The following is a 16366-nucleotide window of genomic DNA, read 5'->3' as shown; positions in this document are numbered from 1 at the left end:
CTTTTGGCCTTTTTCAGCATTCTCAGCTTTGAGTAAAACAGTGAGAAAAGGAATGTCATGGTCAAATAATAAGGACACTTAAGGCACTGGGTATAAATACCAGACGGTGACTCACATCCAAGGCTAGTCAGACAGAACACGTTAGGGCTTGCTTAAGCAAAAGTGAAAACACACACACACACACACACACACACACACACAGAGTAGGTTCATATTGCTTCAGCTGAAGCAATGAAACACTTGACTCAGGCAGAAGCCTCACACTCTGCCCTCCCTGAACACATAGCAACAAGAGGGGTGGCTGCTGTTTTAAGAGTCTCGCAGCAACGCTTCCCAACAGCAAGGGAATGCTGTAATCATCAGCCAGCAGGCCTCTCCCACATGCAAGCCTCAGGAACACAGCTCACGCACAGGAGTTGCAGCGGCAAGAAACCCAACCACTGCAAACGCAACTCGAGGCAGCTCTTGGACAAGCAGGTAGATGACCCTAGCCTCCACTGCCGCCCTCTCCCCTCTCATCCAGGGTTGCACCTGGGATCCCTCTCCATGTCCACCTGTACCACTACTTCCTTCTATTCGTTCCCTGTGTCCCAAGCTCGTATGTGTCTGTCATTCAAGGCTCACCCCACTTACTAGGTTTCTCAGAAAGACTGGAAAACTCGGTTAATATATCCAGCTCTTCAAGTCATATTCTCTTTCTCATTTGTAATGGGGAGAAGAAAGGGGGACGTGACCAGTTACTGAGTACAAAAGTTTTGCTTGACTCTTTCAGCAAACCATTATGGAGAATCTGCTCTGCTCTGTGCTGAGGATAGTAAAGATACAGAAGACACAGCCATTGTCCTCTAGAAGATTTTGGTCCAGCAAACCAGACACAGGGCAGTCAAAGTCCCCAAAAATTTCTACTGGAAAATCAGAAGTCCAGCATTCCAAAAAGGGAGAGATTACATCCACCAGGAGCAGACTGAGATGATGCGCTTGGGGCATAGAGTAGGGCTTGAAGGTTAGGCCCAAGTGGGAGGGGAGGGGAGAAGGGAGCAGGCCTTCTGAGTCGGCAATATGAAGCCGAGCCACTCAAAGAACATCGCGATGGGAAATTTGGAGGACAGAACTTCCCAGGTGTGTTGGTGGGGGGAGTGGAGAGGAAAAGACTCTGCCTGAGAATTTGGGTCCTGGAAGGAATGCTAGAAAGTAAGACTCGAGCCCAGTGGACAATGGTCCCTACACCAGGCTAAAGTAGTTTGGGCTCTATTTTGGAGGTAGCAGGGAAATATTAAATAATTTTAAGTGGGAGGGGGGATGATCAAAGGGAGGGAAACCATTGAAGAGGCCACTACAATAGTGTAGTTGTTCCAGAAGGAGGCTTCTTCCTGCCTGTCCCAGCTCTTGCAAGATCCTCCTTCAAAGCTGCCTTCTCTGTCTGAGCTCACAATTTCAGAGCTCATTACTATGCATCTCTTTTAAGCTGGGTGAGATATCAATGACATTTCTTATTCTGAATGAGACTCCTAATGTTGTACTGAAGCTGGGTCAGGAACTTAAGAAAAAAGTAGAAGCTTCATCCCAAACTCCCAGTTTAGAAGAAAGGAACTATGATACATCATTTCCATTTCTGTAATAGCATCGGTTGGCTTGGCCCCTGGTCTCTTCTAAGATCCCAACAGAGGAGCTGGAGGGGAAAGGGAGAAGGGAGAGAGAGGGAGGGGGGAGGCAGGAGGGGGGGGAGAGAGAGAGAGATGCCAACATAAGTCAAAACCTGATTGTCAAGTGCTTTTCTGGGGCCTGTTCCAGATCACTGTCACTTACAGGCTTAGACTAGAGCTCAGCCCTAAATTAGGGCTCTAACCTAGAAGCTGGGATGGGAGGTGGAAGGGCCCCACCTGGGTCTTAGCAGTGGGAATTAACTCTCCCTGATTCTTAATTCTTTTGGCTTTTATTAGTGGCTGGAAGGGGAGAAGGATGAAACCTGAACCCTAATGCAGCTGAGAAGGGCTAAGAGCCAAAACCTTCCTTAAGCAGATACAATATGTGCAGGGCCTGGGCAGGTTTCAGAACACTGCACATTTCTCCAGCCAAAGGCATGGGAAAACATGAAAATTACATATTTAACCCTTTACATCCAGAGAGGGAGAGTATCATCCTCCCACCAGCACTCACACAGCAGAGACAAACTGGCAAGCTGGCTCTTGCAAGAGCCCCAGCACTTGGTGCTTTGTGACCACCTAGAGGGGTGGGATAGGGAGGGTGGGAGGGAAACACAAGAGGGAGGAGATATGGGGATACATGTATATGTATAGCTGATTCACTTTGTTATACAGCAGAAACTAACACACCATTGTAAAGCAATTATACTCCAATAAAGATGTTAAAAAAAAAGCCCGAGCACTTGGGTACGCCTTTTTCACAAAAACACCCCCAGCAGCTAGATACTCAAATCAGTTTCAAATATAAATTACAAGCTATTTCACCTGGTCAGAGTTAGGTAAAGCGAACCCACGTGCCCATTAGATTTTTAGCATGAAATGAGTTTTGTCTACGAGGAGGGAGGGAGTGAAGAGACCAAGTTCCATGGCACAAGCATCTTTACAACATTCTGAATTTCAGTTTTTCACCATGCAGAAAAGCATGTGATGCTGTACAAAAAAAAGTAATGGATCTAGAAAGCAAATCTAAGAAGGAAGGAGGTAGGAAAGTTAACATTTCCTGAGAATTTTCTGTAAGTATACAGGACATCCAGTCTAGGGTTTGGGTCAGATAATCACTCCAAATGTGCAGAAGTCTCTTAATAATAAAGTGATGTTTTCCAGCCAGATTTGCAGCCAATGAATTTGTGAAGTAAATCCCTATTTCCTTTTTTTAATTAATTTTTATTGGAGTATAGTTGCTTTACAATGTTGTGTTAGTTTCTTTTTTATTTTAATATAAAACTCAGGATGAAAGTACGGTGAGGACACCACTGAAAACAATTAAATCATATTTGCAAGTTTAACAATGCTTTTTCAAAGGTCACATTTTAAGAACCAATGCTACTGCAGAAATATGAACAATGATATTCACAGATTAATAATACTCCCCCATGCAGAGAGCATAAAACTACTAACAACAAAAATGCAATCCAGACTTGAAACTCCAGTGGAGTTTGCCTTACGAAGCCTCCACATTTTACTTTTCATATAGCGAAAACAATCTTTAAATATCTTGGCAAGACAACTGATGTTTTTTAACAGCCTCGAATCTTTTAACATTTCCAGCTTCATGTCTGAACTTTGGCGTTTTGACAGCTTCTTCTATTTTTTGTTTGTTTGATTTCTGGACTTCCCCATCACTTGAAAGTACTAAGTTAGACAGAAAGAACTTCAGCCAGTAATACCTCAGGTGACTAGGCAGCCTGCAGATTGGAGGAGATAGCAAGACCAAACTATGACCAGAAAAGCCCATTAAATAACAATGCAGGCCTGTTCCAATGTCTGTTGGGGCATGAGATTGTCTGGCAATTAAGTCATTTCCACAACAATCAGCAGATTAGTAAATCATCTGTGTTAACCATTATGTTCCTAAAATAATGATTTGTTGTTTTAACTGACCAGTGGCCTTAAATAAAATTCTTTTTCTTTTTCTGAACTGCCTATGGAACTCCTTTCCCTGATGGTCCTATGGTCTCAGAAGATCCAAAACTTAACTAAACCTGGTTAGCCCTCCCAATCTCCGTCACCACCTAGAGCCTTCTAGATTAGAAATACTGGATTCATCTCTAACTCCTGCCTCTCCCTCATTTCTTCAGATCCAAATGGTGTATATTACCACAACCTCTGGCAACTTGCTAATGTGTTAACAACAGTCAGCACGTTGCCAAGATGACTGATTCCTTTATAATGCCATCTCCAATTGTTCAGTACAGGTCTTTCCTTGTGTAAGCAGTTATATGGCTGGTACTGTGTTAGATGCTTTATTTTTAATACTTTAACTCTAATCCTCCAAAAAACAACAAAATGGCTACATACTTCCAACCTGAATCCATCCTATAGCCCAATGTTCTGGGTTCTTCAGAATAACTGGCTCAAATCCATTCACCCTTATGTCTCATTACTCAAGCAGATCCTCACTGATCCACTTATCCAGCCACACAAGCAGTATCACATTGGGCAAGTTACCTAACCTCTCTATTCCTCAATTTCCTCATCTGCAAAATGGGATTGATAAAGGAGCTAATATGTGTTAAAATAGAAAACCAGTGCCTGGTCCAAGGTACGCACTATGAAAGTATTTTTAGAAAGCAAATAAAAGTGACGTTCGTGGGGCTGTGCACTGGTTTCACAGGCCATAGGAAGTATAGCTCAGCTCCTAGAACAGGCACTCAATAAATTTAATGCATGAATTAATAAGTGAATAAATGAAGAAACCACACATACCTGGCCCTTGGGGAGCTCATACTCTTAGTTCACTGTGGGGGTGAACCAACTGGCCTGTCGCCTGAGTCCTTAGGACATGCAGCACTTGTACTAACTGGAATGAATGCCTTTCTTCCTCCCCAACCTACCTAAATCCTGTATAGCCCTCAAGGTCTAGCTTCAATTCTTCCTTTCTCCACAAAGCTCCCTAACCACATCAGCCTGCAATGAAATCTCTTCTCACTGAATAAATGTTGCTCTTCCTCACAGACATAGAGAACAGACTTGTGGTTGCCAAGGGGGGGTCGGGGAGGGATGGATTGGGAGTTTGGGATCAGCAGATGCAAACTATTATATACAGAATGGATAAACAACAAGGTCCTACTGTATAGCACAGGGATCCATATACAATATCCTGTGATAAACCATAATGGAAAAGAATATGAAAAGAATGTATGTATATGTATAACTGAATCACCTTGCTGTACAGCAGAAATTAACACATTGTAAATCAACTATACTTCAATAAATTTTTTAAAATGTTGCTCTTAGATCCTAGCCCATGGTTTCAGCACTTAAATTAAGGTTTTTGTTCCCCAGGCTTGCAGTAGTGCCTCTCTTCAACAAAACTGTCATTTCCAGGGAACAGGTCTTCCATGGTGGCTATCTCTTGTATTCTCTAGTTTAGGGTAAGGCACTTTACAAAGTGTTCAACAAATACGTGTTGACTGGTGGACTGATTGATTGATTGGAGGCTTAATTGAGAGCTCTTAGGTAGGAGCCAAACAAGGCTTAGCACAGCCTTTCAAATTGCTGTCTCTTCAAACATTAGCCAGAAATCATGTCTGGTCCTCCAACTTCTGCCAGGAGCAAACGTCACATTAAAGATGTCCTGCCATTTCATACAACTTCCAAAGATTTGGTAACTTCATACACTTAATTTTTTAAGTTCAGAATTCCCTTAAGAGCATTTCTGCTTAATAAGGGACACCTGTAGAATGCTTTTCCTTTCTTAAATCACATACACATCTAGTATTTATATGAGATAAAAGATAAAATCAATCTCCCTCCCTACTGGGGAAAAAATGCAAGTTTTATTATTTTCATTTTTCAAATGAGGAAATGGAGACACCGAGAGGAAAATGACATGCCCAGTCATACACAAATATTGAGCAGCAAAACGAAGACTGAACTTCAGGTCTTCTGAATCCAAGCTTATACTTCTTACCCTGACTTGAGATTTAAAACAAAATAAAATAAAACAAAACCTTTCCTTTGACCCTGACCCCTGACTGGCATGTACTGTTAACAGTACCAATTTTTGCAGTAAGTTACATTTCTCTAATTTCTCTCATTCCCCACCCCTTGTCATATTCTTATCCAGTTCTTTTTCTCTCTCTCTCTTTCTTTCACCTATGTAAACATGATAGTGTTGAAACAGTCTGGGATATGGAGTCAGACAGAAGTCAATTTGAATGCCAGCTCATCCATATGGAGTCTGTTACTTCTCCTGAGCCTCAGTCCCCTCATCTGCACAATGGGGAGATCAATATCTACCTCAAAGAGTTACTGTAAAAATTAAATAAGAATATATGTAAAACACCTAGAAGTAGCAGTATTTACCACATAGCAGGTCCACTACCTCCCCTATCCCTCCATATCTACGCCTGGATCACCCATTTAGTTCAAGAGGTTGCTGAGATCCAACCAAACGGCATTACCTCCATCCAATGAGGCACAACCACACAAGTGGAGTATCCAGGTCCCTGCCTGGTCCACTTTTCCTCCTGTTGCCTTGCTACTCCCTGATTACAAATTTAAATTAACACAGAGCTCCAAACTCTCAGTCAAGTCCTTCAAAGAACATGAGAGTCAAGAACTGATACTTACTCTCCCCTGAGTCTCCAAGATATCATCCCTCACCCTCTAAGTCAGAGATAATATGCCATCAAAAACTGCCTACCTGCAGAAGTTTTCAGAGGAGGTTTTACTTACATCAAATACAAACGAAAAGAAATGGAAAGCAGCAAGGCAGCCCAATAAAGGCAAGGCTTTAGCTTGTCATGTTCTCATAAGCAAAGATGGGGCAGCAGCCATGAGACTCTAACCCCTTTCCAGAATAACTAGTTGAACGAGCTTTCCTCCCAGGTCTACCTCATCTCACCCCCAACCCCCTCCCCCAAAAGAAAAATCAATTTCTGATGGACCGTGAAAGGCAGTATAGGAGAACCATTCAAAACTTCCCTGCCAGAGGCTCAGGAAGAGAGAAGACCATACAGCTGGGAATCTGCTGAGTGGCGTTAGGGTGGGGGCCAGAAGACACCACAAAGGGTCTGTCCATCACTGGGCTTAACCCTTGATCCTGTCAAATTAGTCCCACCTCCCGCATTCCTCACAGATGTAACATTAAAAGACTTGAGTGAAAGTTAACAGACCATGCGGCACGCCGTCCCTGAGAACATACCAGGAAACAGCCACTTCTGGAAACGTAGGAAGTAGGAGCGTGGAGAAAAGCTAAGCCCTGGAAGAACTGCCTGCTGTCAGTCAGCCTTTACACTTCCACAGCCTAGATCATGAGCGAAGATCCTGGAGCTCTTAGCATCCCGTCAATAAAGCAGAAGCTTGCCCCTCAGAGAGGCTGAGAAGAAACAGGAGGGTACAGAGAGGTGAAATAACATGCCAAGATTACTCAGCGAGTTGATAAGAGAATATCAGGAATGCGACAAAGGTCCAGTCCTCCACTGAAACAGGACAGAGAGAGACACAGTATGAGAAAAGTTCCCCCTGATCCGGCTACCAATTTGCTGAGAGTTTTCAAACTTTATCAACCTTAACTCTGTGAACTTCTCTCCCCCAACCTCCCCACACCGGAAGTATGGCTGAGCCAAGAGGGACAGAACTGGTACAGCAGACTAGAAGGGCCCACTGTACCAAAAAAGAAAAACAACAACAACAACAAAAAGCTGGGTTTTGGACAGCGGGCAGGGAAGACAATGAATGAACCAAGAAGTAGTGACACTTGAATGAGACAGTCCCAAATGTAGGCCTCAAGCAACTTGGTGCTGGTGGGTGGGGGCTGGGAACCAAAGACTGGACATGAAAGAAGGGTAGCCTAGATGCATGGAAAATTTGTCTCTGTTGCTACCAGGCAGTGCTCATCCCATAGCATGGCGTAGTCACAGACTCGCACTGAAAGAGGAGGGAGTGGAGGTGAAGTCAATGGGGAGGAGTTAGTCTCTTTGAGAAACGGAGTCATCTTGATCTTTGCAATTTCAGTGCCCAGCCAGGATGGCTATGTGCCCAAGTAAACATGCCAGTGTGATGTGAGGAAGAACGAATCATCCCTTGCAAAACTAATGCCTAAGACAATCTTTCCACTTGGCCTGTTTACACTGGATAGGGCGAAGGGGTGTAAGGAAACAAACCTCTATCCCATCCCAGTCTTTGGAACGCAGTCTTTAGCAGGGAAAAATAATATCTCAACTTGTTCATTAATGACTTAATTGAAGTCTGTCTGAAGCAGGAATTTCAGGGCAGCACCAGGAAACAAAATATTGCCTTCATAGAAACTGAGTGAAAGTGATCTAGGTACCAACATAAGTAATATAAAAGGGTCACTTGCTGATTACAAGATAAATCAGGTAAACCTGGAGTTCAGTTTCAGAGAGAAATTTAATGATGCATACACTGTATGTACACACAAATCTGGCCCCAGGATCAAGGATATGAGCACCTGGGCAGTGATAGTAGTAGAAACCCCAAACCCATCTACATCTATGTAACAGAGATATCTAGAGCACTTGTTGTCCCTGACTTATGGATTGTTTTCCAAGATTACCTTTCGTAAATAAGCAGCTTGGAGCTTTGAATGCAGTTCCCTATAGACAGAATATTGTAAATGGTGGTTAGTTTCTGTAATTTCATCAGTGATACACTATCGATGAAAGAGGCCTCTCCAGAACGGTTCTGAACGTGGCCACTATTAATAACTGTGTCAGGGGGACATATTTCCTAGACTTTAACTCTCTTCTCCAGGCCTCTCATCCTTCAGTGATAATGAAGATTAAGCTCCACTTCAATACACTCCCCAATCAGGGCTTCAGTAGCAAGAAAAGGTATTTGCCCAACTCAGGTGACAAACTGGTAGATGTGAGGGTGTGGGGGAGGGGCGAGACTGTCAGTGCAAGACCTCCAGAAGGAACGACTCTTGTGGGTATTCCAGGTACAGACAGAAGACCTCAGAACACAGGAATGGCAGCAACAATAGGAGATTTGCAGCCAGTGCCAGTGGCAATGTGCACAGAAATAAACATCTGACAGGGCTGGGGACTGCTGTGTCTAAATTCCCACCGAGGGGTTCCGTAAGTTGGAGACTGCTTGTATGTCACATAGGGTCAGCATCTTCAATCTTGGAGACACCTATTTGTTCCAGAAGGGGAAAATTAAGTTCAGAGAGGTTATTCCTACAATTTCCAAGCCAGCAGTTGGTTAAAAATCAAATCAAATCAATCTGATGTTCTAGAGGTCTGATTTTGACACTATTCGCCAACTGCCACTTCCTTCTTCTATTATACAAATTCCTTGTCTGTAACTCTGTAGAAATATATATGCTCCTGGAATTCATGGCTTATGTCTTCCCTATCATCTCCCTTAGAACACTTTTTCCAAGGCTGACCTGGGCTAGGGGCAGGGCTAGGGGCAATTCTAACTACATAGTGAGTGATGAGATGTGCCCCTCCTAAATCTCTTATGTAGTTGTCCCAGGTGCCTAGGTAAAGGCCTTGGGCAGGTGTGGCTTAGCCGCAGCACAGATACTTCCACTAAAAGGCTTTGCTTGACACAGAGTCTTCGTATGGCATGGATGCCAGAAAGAGCCAAAGTGGTCTTCAGCTGTATTTTTTTAAAGAATGGTCCTACCTAACTTTGGTCAGACTCTCCTCAGTTACTGCATTCAGCTGTGGGCTCCCTAACTCAAGAGGAACATGGCCAGGCTGGAGTGCATCCAGAGTGGGAGGAGGCTGGATCTCAGATCCTGTAAGGAACAGCTGAAAGAGCTAAGGCTCTTTAGCCTAGAAAAATGAGACAAAGAGACACAGTCTTTGTCTTCAGACTTCCCAAAGGTTGTCCTAAGTAAGAGAAAGCATCTTGTTCTGTGTGGTCCCAGAAGGCAGAGATATAGGACCCATAGAGAATAGGTAGATGGAGAATGATTTCAGCTCGACCTGAGAAAAAGATGTCTACTACAGTCAAAACTTTTCAACACTGAAATGGACTGGCTAAGAAGGGAGTGAGCTCCCCCATGACCACAGGAGAACAAGCTCAGGGCTACTGCACATGGATCGGTTAAGATTAAGACCAGGTGACTTCCACAAGGCCTTCCTCACTCTGCTAATCTGTGATTCCAGCCACCTCAAAGAACAGCATTCCATTAGCAGGCCTGAGTTGAGTCTGCCCTTTGGTGAGGGTCGGGGAAGGAGGGTGCTTTGTTAGAGCAGCCCTTCACTTAATCTCTGCTGTTCTTCATTAACTTTTCTCAGACAGGTCAGCATATTTTTGTTCCCTGGTTCTGAAGAAGCCTAACTATAAAAATTCTGATGTTCCCTCCAGATAATCACTCCATAAACACCAACCTCAAATCTGAGTCTCTCTTTTCTCTTAAAAAAAAAAAAATTCCTGGGAGGAGATGGAGGAGAGCAAGGGGCAAAATCATCTGAATTCTGGTTAAGGGACAACATTCAAGTGTCTTCCAGCTGGAGTTGAATTATTTTCTTTGAGGTTTTAGAGAAGGAAAAGCCTCTAATAGGCTTGGCCTTTTTTCACTTCAGGGAGCACATGTGTGGATTGCAATAGGTTACCAGGTGTGTTGTGACAGCCCAGCAGGCCCCAAAGTAGTGTGTACCCAAAGCTCAGCCCAGGGTTGCCAGACATACCACCCACCCTCTTTGCCTTACTACCTCCCTCCAACCTTCTTTGTATTTCTCTGGATGGATTCCTACCCCATGTCCCCAAAAGCTTACTTTCTGAGAGAGGAGCATTTGGGGAACTGAGGTAGTAGACATCTTTGCTGATTCTAGAAGCAGAGATGAGGAGGAGATTCATCTAAGTAACCAGGCTGGACTAAGCTATCAAGAAGCACATCCCATGAAGGGTCTCCTTGTGAATGCCAAGCCCTGTACTGGGGGTGGGCCCGGCCTGTAACATAACTAAGAAGGTTTCATAGAACTACCATTTCTCACATAACACTACCTCTGCACCCAACAAGAACTCAAAGTCACAGCCAAATCTACTGCCAGCCACAAGATAGCCTGAATCTGACTTTACCCACGTCCTCTTGAAATCTCAAATGCCTCTTTGTGTACTTCTTCTAGAAATAAAGTCATAGTGGGGATGGGGGAGGGTATAAAAACAAAGAGCATGTCCTGCCATTTTCCTAGGCTAAGGATGTCACACAGAATTAGGGTTTGCCCAATTCATCTTCACATCATCTGTGCTAATAAAGATGGGCCAACGACCCTCATTTGGCAAATAGAAGCTTGGGTCCAAAGAGGATAAAATAATATAGCAACATCAGTGCACACTAAGTGGAGGAGGTGAAGCTTCTTCCTCCTCCAGGCTACTGCCCCACCCCACCCTACTTTGTTCCAGGGCAGTAACTAGCATCCACTTCCTTCACTGTGCCAGATAGAGACTGCCACCAAAAATGGGCCAGGAAAAGGGCAAATATGTAGGGTGAGCCAGTTTCTGCAATGTCTTGTCCTTCTCCCCAATTTTCCTCCTTCTCCTTTTCCTGCATCCCCACATTGGTCTCCACCCTTTCTTTTCTCCACCCTCAGCCAACCTCAGGGCACATTTCCAAGAACTCAAAATGAGTATAGGAATCTTACGCTACAGCTTAGCAACTCTCTCTCACACACGCACGCACGCACACACACCACAGGAGGATACAATTTGAATCTCTGAGGCCTCTGAGAGGCCCTATCTGATGCATAATCATTGGCGCCAGAACCTTGAAAAGGTCACCCACCCTCCAAAGTGGATCTTTTCCAGCGCATGGAGCCAACTTCATGGATGACTGTCTACACTGTAGAGGGGGTAGAGGGGGACCCCTAGGTAGCAAATAGCCAAGTCTGATTAGAAGAGAATCTCCACTTCATCCAGACAGGCCCCCTGGGTCAACGAGGTAGATGCTAACCAAAGGAATCAATAACGCCAAGGGCATGGGCCCAATTCTCTAGTTGGTCACATTTCTTTGGGAACATCACACTGTATGGGGCAATCATAAACCATCACTTTACACATGGGATAATCAATAATAATAGTTGTTTTTTAACATTTCTTCTTTTTTTGTCACTTAATTGTTAAGAGAAGGCTATACCAGTCTCCACAACTTCGGCAGCTGAATTCCCTACTTTCAGGGAAATCATAGGAGCCTATAGGAACTAATGATTTCCCCAACCTGATTATTTCCTGATCCAAAGGGTCCCCCATAACAAATATGAAATACACTTTCACACTCTATGCACTCTTCCCACTAATCATCTTTCCTCAAATTCCTCCACTCCCAAGATGCCTCCACCTGTTCCACAAGCTATCTCCAAGCATGTACACCACATCAGATCCATGGGGTGTTTTTCCCCATGACACCGAAGGAGGTTCTCCAATATTTCTTACCATGGTTCTGGCACCTTACCTCTGTCTCTGCCTGACCTGAGATCATCACAAGTGATTTGGAGTCACCAAAACAGTCCTCTCCTACTCCCTGAGCCCAGACTCCACCAGGGAGTGTCTGCAACCCAGTGCTCACCTACTCTGGAAACACAAGCTGGCGTGCAAAAGGTCACTGGGGTGGGAGGCCGCCAAGACTGGATACATCCCTCAATGGTATTGCCCCATGCCCCTTCACAAACTGCAGTACTACCGGAAGAATTGAGAAACTCTCCAAGTAGAGGATGTGGAGAAAAGGGAACCCTTGTGCACTGTTGGTGGGAATGTAAATTGGTGCAGCCAATACGGAGAACAGTATAGAGATTCCTTTAAAAACTAAAAATAGAACTACCATATGATCCAGCAATTCCACTACTGGGTATAGAGCTGGAAAAAACAAAAACTCTAATTCGAAAAGATACATGCACCCCAATGTTCTTAGCAGCACTATTTACAATAGCCAAGTCATAGACACAACCCAAGTTTCCATCAACAGGTGAATGGATAAAGATGTAATATATATACACACACACACACACACACACATATATAATGGAATACTACTCAGCCATAAAAAAGAATGAAATATTGCCATTTGCAGCTACATGGATGGACCTAGACAGTATAATGCTTAGTGAAATAAGTCAGACAAAGACAAATACTGTATGATATCACTTTTACGTGGAATCTAAAAAATAATACAAATGAATCTATATACAAAACAGAAACAGACTGACAGACACAGAAAACAAACTTATGGTTACCAAAGGGGATAGGGAGAGGGGGAGGGACAAATTAGGAGTATGAGATTAACAGATACAAACTACTATACATAAAACAGATAAGCCACAAGGATTTACTGTATAGCACAGAGAATTATACCCAATATCTTGTAATAATCTATAATGGAATATAACCTGAATAAAAAAGAATCACTATGCTGTACACCTGAAACTAACACAAAAATGTAAATCAACTATACTTCAACAAAAATAATAATTAAAAAAATAAACTCTCCAAGTGGTAGAAAATATTATAGATTTGGAGCCTACCACTGGCATAAAGGATTGGCTACCAGACTGTCATAGTCTTCTTTAAAGACATCTAAGCCCAGGGAGGGCAAGTGATGCACCCAGGATCCTGGGGCTAGTGAGTGGCAGAGCAAGGATTAGAACCCAAGTTTTCAATCTGTCAATACAATTCTCTTTGTACACCCTTCCATCCCATCCCCACCAATGTGTACAGACTGAAGCTATTTTCAAGAAGAAATCTGTATTGTTCTGAAGCATAAGGGGAAACAAAACTAAGGTAGAAAAATTAAAAGGGGATTAATGAACTATGCCACATACTGTCTTGGCAAGAAAAAAAATACAGGCAACCATTGCACCTTACAAAAATGCCATGGCCCCTTTATACAGTAATAGGGCTAACCAGGTTATATATAGCTGGCTTTTACTGGAAGGAATCAAGCTATCTGGGATAAATGGGAGAAATTATGTTACCCCCTGCATATCCAAATGTGTGTAATAATGATCCTTCATATATAATAGGGGTCAACTGTACATTCAGCAGAAAGGGAGTCGTTAAAAGGCACCCTGCCTCTCAACACACGAGTCATTTCCTTAACAGCTTGGCCAAGGAAACCCTCATCTACCCTCAAATAATCCCCGAGCCAGACCACAAATTGTTGGCTGCCCCATACTTAGTAACACCCCCTTGCCATGTTCTTGCTGGCTCACAAAACAATCCAGGACCACAGCAGCAACCACTCTCTGGGGTGCTTCTCAGGATGGGTCAGCCCTGGGCAGGGGTGAAAAATGACCTCTCCAAGGCAGGTTGTCTGGGCAGACTGGAAAGTCTGTGGGTGGTGTCAGGAGAAAAAGAAAGGGGGGAACTGCCAGACCATGGAGGGCTGCATAGACAGTTCTGACCTTGGTGGAAAGAGCAGGGAGAGGAGGAGTTTGATTAGAAGAAATTCCTGAAGGCCAGGATTCCCCTCCTCAAAGGGGTTGTTTGAGAGTGTTTAAAAAAAAAAGCTTATTACTCCCTCCGGATAATATTGGAGGGAAAGGGATAGTGACTTGTGTGTGGGGGGGAAGGAATGGCGTGACAGTGGGTGACAAAGCAATCTTAGGCTGGTTAGAAATACATGACTAGTATGGGGAAAGGGGGTGCTGGGTGAAGATCTGGGCTGGTTATTGGTGTTTGGGGAAGCTAAAGATCCCAGGTTTCCCTGACAGCCCCTCAAAGTTTTGCCTCAGGCACTCAAGATGATTGGTACACCCCATGGCAACACCCCAGGATTGCTAAGAGTGTGGCCCCCAAGGCCTGAAGGACCCCCTACAAGTTAACCAGCAGCTCCGGTGCCTGGCGAAAGGGGCACAGGTTACGCAGGGGTGTGGCGGGGGCATTCGCCACCTCCTGCTGAGACGTGACCCACGTTAAGAAGCCAAAACAATAAAGTGACATTTGTTCCCCACAGAGAAACCACATCTTTTTATCTGCAGCCCAAACCCACGTCTTCCACCTCAACTGCAATTTGAGCGGGTTGTAAGGGGAAGGGCTTTTCAGATTTGAGCATTTCAGAGAAACAAAAACAAAAAAAACACAACAGGATAAAGTTCGTGAAGTTCGCTCCCTTGGGCATCTGGCGCCTCAAGGTGAGTCGTCCTGCAAATCTCTCTTCCCAGTTACAGCCCCCGCGGCCCCCACCCCCTACACTCACCCCTACCGGGGGATGGCTTGCTCAGGGATTCTGGAGTGCTCGGGAGAGCTCCTCTACCCTGCCCTCAGCTGCAACTTGGCTTCCAGCAGACCACAGCCTCCTAAAACAAACAAACCCTGGCGGCGGCGGCGGCGGCGGCGGCGGCGGCGGCGGCGGCGGCGGCGGCGGCGGCGGCGGCGGCGGCGGCGGCACAGCTGCGCTCCATGGCGCAAAAGTTTCCTCCACTCTCCTCAACGTGCAGGAAATCTCGCCAGCGCTGGGGCAGGACTCCGGCGGGAGGGAAAGGCCGAGCCCAAGCGGCAGCAGCAACGCCCCACCGGCTGAATGGATGTGCGCGCGTCCGGCCGTGGGAAGTGAGGCTGACGAAAGCCACCGATGCCTCATCTCCGTTCCCACACCGGACCCTCGCCCCGCAACCTGCCCGGGCGAAATGACCCGCCGGTCGATCCAGGGACCGACGCCTTGAAGAAATGTGCCAAGGCGCCTTGCCTGTCCCTTCAGCCCGTCGCTGTCCCGCAGGGGCACGGGAACTTCCAAGGAGGAACCCCCAACAGCCACCACTTCCTCCAGCTCCAACGGAGGGGAGCAACCGCCCAGACACTGGGGAGCAGAATCGGCCCCCGAGCCCTCCCGAGGGTGTCTGCGCGCGGGGCTCTAACCCGGGGCCGGCCGCATTCTCATCCAGCGCTCCCGCCACCCCGAAGGGGTGTCCGCGCCGGGGCTGGTGGCCAGACCCCCCCCCCCACCAGTGTAGCTAATGCTTCACGTCGGGGCTTTCATCCCCAGCACCGAACAAGTTTCAAAGTTGGTCTGAGGGCCGCGTCCCGCGGCAGCCTGCGCACCCGCTCGCCCATTCAAAGTTGGGCACCGCTGGGACAGAGCCGCCAGTTCTTACCTTAGACACTGTGAGCGGTTCGCAGTGTTCCAGACCCCCCTTAAGGGTGAAGCCCCAGGGCGCCCCCCCTTGCAGCTGCACAGGGACGTACTGGAAGGACCCAGGCCGGTTCTCCATCCTCCGCTCGGCTCAGGCCCGCGGGGCTCCTTTTCCGCGGGGGCTACGTTGCCTCCGCCCCCAGCGGCTCCACCACCATAGCCCTCCAGCGCTACGCCACCCCGCACCGCCCTGCTCCGCCTACTCTCCTGGCTGGAGACGCTCGGGCAGCGAGCGAGCGCAAGGAGGAAATGACACGGAGCTGGAGAGAGGGGGAGAGAGGGGGGGAAAGGAGAAGGAGGAAAAAAAAAGAAAAGAAAAGAAAGAAGGAGAGGCGGAGGGATAGCGCGTAATGGACAAGAAAACGGAGCAATGGGGAGGGGCAGTCACTGGGACCTCGCCTATAGGATCGCTGGGGAGTGGGAGCAAGGCGAGGCTTCACATCAATTGTTACATTGTTTCATTCAGGCAGGCCCCCCTCTTTGGTTCTCCTCCTTACTGCAGAGTTCCCCGCCCCTCCAGCCAGCCGAGGCGAGGGGAGGTGGAAGTCGTTAGTGTGGATGGCCCGCGTGGCTGAGTGGGCTGAAATGCTGGTTTCCCGATTAGCGCGTTCATGTT

At 46.1% G+C, this 16366-nt stretch overlaps 1 protein-coding gene across 1 annotated transcript in view; it reads right to left on the bottom strand.

The window, feature by feature from the left end:
• Positions 1 to 15885, bottom strand: part of SHROOM4 (shroom family member 4) — a 212582-nt gene extending 196697 nt beyond the window's left edge. Inside the window, exon 1 of the mRNA XM_060001655.1 lies at positions 15713 to 15885. Within this exon, the coding sequence (XP_059857638.1) occupies positions 15713 to 15829 (117 nt within the window). The 5' untranslated portion in view covers positions 15830 to 15885. The remainder of the gene's footprint in view (positions 1 to 15712) is intronic.
• Between the last annotated feature and the right edge of the window lie 481 nt (positions 15886 to 16366).

The sequence above is a fragment of the Delphinus delphis genome, chromosome X (genome assembly GCF_949987515.2).
Source record: "Delphinus delphis chromosome X, mDelDel1.2, whole genome shotgun sequence".
Classification (NCBI taxonomy): domain Eukaryota; kingdom Metazoa; phylum Chordata; class Mammalia; order Artiodactyla; family Delphinidae; genus Delphinus; species Delphinus delphis.
Note: the sequence above shows the minus strand (reverse complement) of the source record. Positions and strands in the feature narration are given on the sequence as shown.